Source organism: Dysidea avara, chromosome 2 (genome assembly GCF_963678975.1).
Source record: "Dysidea avara chromosome 2, odDysAvar1.4, whole genome shotgun sequence".
Lineage (NCBI taxonomy): Eukaryota > Metazoa > Porifera > Demospongiae > Dictyoceratida > Dysideidae > Dysidea > Dysidea avara.
In genome coordinates, this window is record NC_089273.1 from 22177455 (window position 1) to 22185854 (window position 8400).

An 8400-nucleotide genomic window follows, 5' to 3' on the forward strand; every position below is an offset into this window, starting at 1 on the left:
CAGCTCATGCCATTTAACATGCTGATTGGTGTGGCAACACCCCGGGGAAGTGTGCACTCAGCATTTTCGAGCAGTGCACATCCCTGGGGTGCAATCACCACTTACCATGTATTTAGTATGTGTGCATACAAAATATAGACATGACAATAAAAATTGTGATGTTTTCCTAGCTATACATACCACCCTTTCACCGCACCTAGCTCTATTGCCTACTTTTTCCTAGTTCTAACCACAATAACATTTTCCACAAAGCCATAAAGTGTACGCAACAACACCAAACAAACAAACACTCATGCAAATATATACCACATAACATATTGCACAATTGCCATAACATATACATAACAGCACAAAACACAAATCACATTCATATAGATATCTATACACAAGTACTTTGGAGAAAGGGCAACTGAGAAAATTGTGGGAGTGGGGCGTAATAACTTTTGCATAAGCCACGCAGACAAGCATTGTAGATATGGCACAAAACATAACCGGATTTACAGTTGACCATGAAGCAAATGTGTCTTCCAATTAGTACAAGATAGCTGCAACACACCATAATATTATATGCATAGCAACACAACGTGATAGCAGCAACGAATGAATAATCATACAAGTTAAATTTAGCGTAATTGATTCGGTTTGGCCATGCACAGATAATTAGCTCTTCATCCACCTGCCCTTGGACCTCAGTTGCTGTTTAACTATATATGTGTATCTAAGTTCAGTGTCAGTAATTGGACGCACAACAACCAAGCAAACAATGTATCTAAGTTATACATACAAAGGTTCAATTTTTATATGTGGACAACCATACAAAGAGCATACAACAATATATGTGACCGGATTTGCGAAAAGGTACCTTTTTCACACACAAAATTTGACCCATTTTTTGAACTTTGAAGTTTCATAACTTTTGTATCTTTGCATGTATTTGCCTGAAATTTTCCATGAGTGCAGCTAAAGTATCTGGCCACAGTTTGAAACTAAGAGCAAGTTAATCAGTATAAGGAGTCAAATGTTGCATTATTTTGTTTGCTAACATGTAAAATGTGTGTAAAAGGTACCTTTTTGCAAATCCTGTCACATATGCACTGGAACACATACTTAATGCATGGTTTTGTGTGGGAGGGAGGGAAGAAAGTTTTCTGTCTGCGAACACACCATGCACTATGGCATGATCTCGTGATCTCAAACCTGTTAATCCAGTTTATTACAATGAATCATTATAATGATGTCATTACATCTCATGTATCCTACAAGATTGATTCAAGTGTTTACCTGAAACAAATGCATTAATTTCAGTTTGTGGTGCTAGCACTGGGCTGCTTTGCTAATGTACAATGTTGCTCTAATGGACCTTACAGTCATCTCATGGATTCTGTGTTGCTGAATTTAATTACTTTACCCGAAAGGCTATAGTTTATCACAAAAGGATGTTGGCTTTATTTACCATGGTATGATACATGGGTTTGCACTGTATCCATTCTACACCCACACCAAGGCATGTTAATTTCAGTTTATTGCATTGCAATGAATTACATTAAAACCATTTTGGCCCCACCATTATGTTGTGATGGTTGAAACTTTTACCTGTGAAAGGTGTAGTCACTGCCATGGAGAGCAAGGGACTTAATTAGTGTAAAATACCAAAAATAATTTGCATTTCAAGTTCAAATTTAGTCTAATAAAAATACTTTTCTGGATGTCATTGCAAACTTTACTTGTTGTGTCACTTATACATTGTCTTTAAAGTTATTTGCAGCTCAAGAGTTTCAAAGATTGATAAAAACCTACTATCACTATAGTCAGTAGTGCACATACTTTAAAAACACAAAATGTGACCCGGTCTGCGAAAAAGGGCCTTATAGCCTTTCAAAATTGTCAAGTTTGACTATCCTAATGTTTTCAACCTATCACCTTCATATTACACCAAACCATAGTGCTATGATAAGGGTATAGGGGACCAAATTGCAGGGTGATACCATATTCACAAGTTATGTTACAGGTTGCCAAGTAAATGCAACTGAAAAGGCTATAAGACCCATTTTCGCAGACCGGGTCACAAATATAGTCTTGTATATAGCTACCTGCCAGTTGTCTTTAGTATTGTGTGGTGAAGACATGGGACAAAAGCATGCAGTGGATTGCAATCCTTTTAACAATCCTAGGCACAAGAAGACAAGTTTAAGGTTAGTGTTACATTGGATGTGCAAAAACATTCCTACTCTTATATACCCTTGACCAGAGGATATATGATACAAGACACACAACAGCACAGCAATTGTCGTATGTACATAATGTATCATATTATAATGCTACTTGAAGTATAAGGGTACCATACACTTAGATTTTTGAGCTGATAATATAATTAGAGCAGTACAATAGATTACATACAATATTTGTACAATAACAGATGTGAAGCTATAATAAAAGTACATGAATGAAGTTCCTAAAAATCCACATTCTCAATGATTGACATTATTAAATATTCATCTCTCTATATACATGCACCAAATTAATGGCAAGAATATTTCTCTAGATTTTAATCTGCTCTAAGTCATCGCTAAATTCACCATAATCTTCTGATCTTGTATACGTGTAGTTTTTATTTATTTTTATTAAGGCTTTACAGCACAATTGCTGAAGGTCTGTAGGACACCTTCCAGTAATACAAATCAAAGATCTACAAATATGAACAAGCACAATTAGACATGTAGTGTATTCAGTAGCATGCACCAAAACAGCAGGTAAGGGTACAATGTGGTGATTTGTGTCTTTATCTATAGTGCAACATATAAGTTAATGTGCCTGCAAAATTACGGTTTGTGGCACAAACTGCATCCCATCACATAACAGGTCACAGCTCTGTTCTGCCATGGTATAGAATATTGACATTCTGTAAATTATTTGTATCAAAATGCCAAATAAGGGCTGAAAATTACATCACCATAGTATAATGACATAATAAAGATATGAGTCATGAAAGTATGAAAAGCAGGCAGATTTTATGTGTCCACTAGCAACTGGCAACATTACAGATATGTATACCAACATTTCATATAATTATCATATGTCAGTTCAACTCAGTTGTGAATGAATAATTCTGCCAGTTTCGGATGACAAGTTTTTTTTCAAATATATGTATATTGGTCACAGCATTATTTTTTGCCAAACAATTAGCAACTATGAGTATGGATGGAGTAAACCAATTTTGCCAGTTTTAGAAGAAAAAAAACTTCTTGCAAAGTTGGAGAAAAGTTTGAAGTAAATTTTAAATACTGAATTTTTGTGTTTTTATTACAAATTTCTAACAACTTATGTAACAATTAATTTTTGACAGTAGCTATCTATAATTACTTCTTTGTAAAGGACAATTCTAGTAGCAATCAGGAAAACAAAAAAAGAAAATCTTTACACTGTAGTTGTGCATGCATATAGCTATCAGTGGCGGATTTAGGGGGGTTTCAAGGTTTCCTCGGAAACTCCTTTGAAAAATGATTACATAACAATTAAATGTTTTATTTATTGCGGCGTGCGCCTCGATCGAGATACTCTAATAGAGCAGTCACAGTAGCTATTAAAGCAGTGTGTAGCAAGTTATTTAAGGTATTTTATGTACTATCAATAAGCTGTGACCTTTTGTTTTTGGTGTCACCTTACCAAACCAGACAATGTAGTGCAAACTTTTGTGTATCTCATGTCAGTGTATATCTCCACCTTCTAAACTGGAAACCCCCTTTATAAATTCCTAGATCTGCCACTGGCTATGGTTATGTTCTACAAACATCATATCAACAAAATGATTTACAGTGAATGTACTTAGAAATACAGCTTAGTGTCTGCGGAGTTCTATAATAGCAACAGGTATAGGCCTGATTGCCATGAATATGGCTTTGCTACTCAGATCAATTGCTACTCAGATCAATAGCTATTCAATATCTAAGTGAACCAAATTTGCATCAAAGTGGATGTCATCATTGCAATATGCATTTAAATATAGGTCATAGACATGGAGAAGGTTTGTGTTTATAATATCTTTCGATTGTGGAAGTGTAGTGACAAATTTCTATCTTGCCATGCCTAAACAACAAGGACGTAAAACAACCCGTCAAAAGGCTCGTAATAAAGGAAAACCTTACCCAAGATCTGAGCCAGGAGATGGTGAGGAAAACGGCACTGGGGAACCTTTACCCTGCCCCATCTGTGAAGAGGTCATAAAAGAATCAACGGACGACGCACCTGGAGACGAAGCTATCTTTTGTGAGGGTCAGTGTGAAGCGTGGTACCATCGAAGGTGTGCGGGAATTTCCAAGAGCGCTTATGAATCAGCAAGTGAGTCAGAGAATCCCTTTTATTGTATGTCATGCTTGCAAGTGCACTACAACAACGAAATTTCCCAATTAAAAGAGCAAATAGCCGCACTATCCTCAAAAATCCTTGGCCCTTCTGAAGGAGACAGCAGTCAACAGTCTACTCGAACCTCAGTATCTGGTCGTGGCAGCAACACGACTACCCAGTCCTCAAGTACAGCCCTGCCTAATGGTGTAACCAACTCATCTCACAAAATGGCCAGCACTGAGTCTACCTCAGCAAGAAAATTCAATGTCGTACTTTTTGGCATAGCAGAATGCTCCAAAGGCACTAAAAAGTTTGAACAAGATAATTTAGATTTAAATAAAGCTACTGCCATCCTAACTGAGGTGGATAATTCGGTGCAGCCCTTTTCTATCAGAGACACTGTGAGGTTGGGAAAATACAATCCTACAGGTCGTCCTAGACCAGTCTTGGTTACGCTTAACAGATCCTCAGATGTTGCTTCTTTGCTTTCCAAAAGGGCTCAAGTGAAGTCACCTTATGTTATAAAACCCGACCTTTCATGTGAAGCCAGAACTATTGAATCCCACCTACTCAAAGCCAGATGGTCTCTGCTTCAAGCTAAGACTCCAAAATCTGACATTAAAATCCGAGGAGATAAACTGTATGTGAAGGGAAAGCTATTTGGCCAAGCTGATACCACAGGCTTCACACCTGGCTCAGCATCTCCAAATGTATCCACTGTTGCTACCATGGATACTACCACTACAACTTCCTCTACTTGACTCCCTTCTGGGGTACAAATCTGCATGCAGAACTGTAGGAGCTTGACAAAAAACCTTCGATTTTTCCAAAATTTTATATATGCTTCAAATTTCAAAATAATTGGCCTGTCTGAAACATGGTTATATAATGCTGTGCTTGATTCTGAAATTTTGCCACATGGGTATACAATTTATAGAACAGATAGAGGTTCCCGTGGTGGTGGGGTGATGATTGCTGTTGGTCATGAGTTTCCAAGTGAACAGATTCCAAGCCCTCCTAATCTGGAGGTTGTTACTGTTTCTATATCATTGGTGCCGGCTATAATCTGTTGTATGGTGTATATACCTCCAAATTCCACTGTGGAATATCATACTGAACTTATTAACTATTTACAATCCCTACCCGGTCATGTAATAATATTTGGTGACTTTAATATGCCTGATATCGATTGGTCCACTCTTGCTGGAGGCTCAACAAGTTCTAACAATTTTTGTGAGTTCATATTCCAATCTAACCTTGAACAACTAGTGACTTGTCCAACTCATAAACATGGTAATCTGCTTGATCTAATTTTGACTGACAGTGCCGATAACATAGTTGACTTAACTGTTCACCCTCTGGAATACCAGTGCATTTCATCAGACCACCACTTGATTACCTTTGCCATCTGCTGTAAGAATATTATACCAAAGCCTGTCACTAAGGAGACATTTAATTATGCCAAAGGTGACTATGCTGGCCTTAATGAATACCTATTGAATTGTGACTTTGGTGTAATTTGCAATTTAACAGATGTAGAAGAAATCTGGAACATATTAAAGAACCATATCCTTTCCGGTATGAACCTTTTTATTCCTAAAGTGAAAATAAGAGTACGTCAATTTCCTGTATGGTTCACTTCTCATCTACGTCATCTTATTAAGTGTTTACGGACACTTCAGCGAAAATACAGTAAAGAACCTACTACTAACAATTTTCAAAAGTCCAGTGCTCTTTCCAAGATGCAAGCAAGGCGGCCAAATCTAACTACGAACGAAACCTTATCCAAAACTTTGCGACAAATAGAGATCCAAGAATATACAGATATATAAAACAATTTACTAAGTCTCATACTCTACCTCCACAGTTACATTTCAATTCTAATGTAGCCAACACTGATCATTATAAAGCTGAGCTTTTCAATCAGTACTTTTTCTCTGTTTTTACTAGAAGTACTTCCCTAGAACCAAATCCTAATGATTTAAGCATTCCAGCCAACTCCCTGGACACAATAAACCTAACAGAGTCTGATGTGTTTAATGCTCTTGTTAATCTTAATCCACACAAAGCAACTGGAATTGACTACATAGCTCCTAGCATTTTAAAAAATTGTGCCACCTCTCTTGTGGCACCACTGTTTCGCCTATTTACCACCAGCTTAAACACCAGTGTAATTCCAACTGAATGGAAGACACATAAGATTACTCCAATTTACAAAACTGGTGATAAGACATCTGTCAAAAATTACCGACCCATTTCCTTGTTATGCAATGTTTCAAAAGTGTTAGAAGACCTGATATATGTTAAGATGATTGGTACTGTGGCTAAGTGTATTACCCCTTGTCAATTTGGTTTCCAGAGTAACTCATCAACCCTACAACAATTACTTTTATATCACCACCAACTGATAACTTCCAAGGATGAAGTGGACGTTGTTCACATAGACTTTCGAAAGGCTTTTGACAGTGTGCCGCACAATTAACTATTGGTGAAACTCTGGAACATTGGGATCACTGGAACTCTTTGGAAGTGGTTTAAATCATACCTATGCAATAGGGTACAATGTGTTTCTATCAACAACTGTTTGTCTAATTGCTTACCCGTATTGTCAGGTGTACCACAGGGGAGTATACTTGGCCCCTTACTCTTTCTAATTTACATTAATGACCTTCCCTCTGCTATTCATTCATCCAATATGTTTGTCTTTGCTGATGATACAAAGTGCTTTATGAAAATAAAGTCTGAGTTGGACATCCATAGATTTCAAGAAGATTTGTCATCAGTTTCTCACTGGAGTAATAACAATAACCTTGCCTTCAGTGTTCCAAAATTTATATTTTTACGTTATCACAACATATTTAATTCATTTTATACCATCAATGGAAATACCATTCCTTGCTCTGATAGCTGTAAAGATCTTGGTATCTATTTCTCTGATAGTTTATCATGGAGATTACACTATCAAGACATTACTTCTAAAGCTTATAAATCTTTTGGATTACTTCGCCGCATATTTAAGGAAAGTTACTGTTTGGAGACTAGGAAGAATCTGTATGTTTCAATGATTAGATCTACTTTAATGTATTGTTCTTGCTTGTGGAAGCCATATTTACTATCTGATATTGAACTGTTAGAAAGAGTACAAAGGAGGGCAACCAAATATATTCTTAATGACTACACCAGTAACTACAAAGAAAGGCTTTTGAGACTGAAACTTCTTCCACTGATGTATATTTACGATTTAGCTGACATCATTTTTTTTTATAAAATCAGTAAAATTTCAATCTGAAAAGTTCAACATATTAAACTTTGTAGAATTTATCTCTGGACCCACAAGATCAGCAGGTTACAAACTTAGACACATGATAGCATCTAAAAACAGCGTAATGAATTCCTACTTCTACCGTATACCCAGATTGTGGAACAGCTTACCATTAATTGACCTATCCCAAACCCTCCTAACTATCAAATTCAAACTCAAGAATTATTTTTGGAATCATTTTGTTAACAATTTTGACAGTAATAACCTATGTACTTTTTATTTCCGTTGCCCCTGTTCCAAATGTTTAAACATTCCAGCTCCTACAAACTATTTTATTCTTTAACTTGTACTCTTTATAGCTACCCCTTGTAATTATTATTTGTAGTTATATAGCTTATTGTAATTTGTAAGTAATTAATTATGGCTACCAGTGCAAGACACTGGTAGACCTTCAGTTCTGTAATTTAATTGTTATAAGCTCTTAAATATTGTTTAATTTTGTTTATTGATCTGTACAGTTCTGTAAAGTATTAATAATAATAAGGTAGGAGTTTAGTGGCAGATCCATGCATTCCATTTTGATTCTAGCCCTTGCTCTAGCCAATTGTAGCTATATACAGTAATCTGGGAATGTGATAACTAATAATCACTCCTCATTGGTCTTTCACTGTCCCAGAACTTTTAAAAGTGGATGGCTGCAAGAAATAAAGTTAACATGATAATTATGCACTTGTCAATTTCATTCCCCACCCCGGGCGTCTCCACACCCCAGGTGGGGATTTGACACTGCTTCTTGT

The 8400-nt window shown here is 36.5% G+C and overlaps 1 protein-coding gene across 1 annotated transcript; it reads left to right on the forward strand.

Moving 5' to 3' along the window:
• Nucleotides 1–5309: 5309 nt before the first annotated feature.
• LOC136247929 (uncharacterized) lies at nt 5310–6823 on the forward strand. Its single transcript, XM_066039748.1, has 2 exons — nt 5310–6089; nt 6209–6823. The coding sequence occupies exons 1-2, from the start codon at nt 5310–5312 to the stop codon at nt 6821–6823; spliced, it is 1395 nt and encodes a 464-aa protein (XP_065895820.1).
• The last annotated feature ends 1577 nt before the right edge of the window (nt 6824–8400 follow it).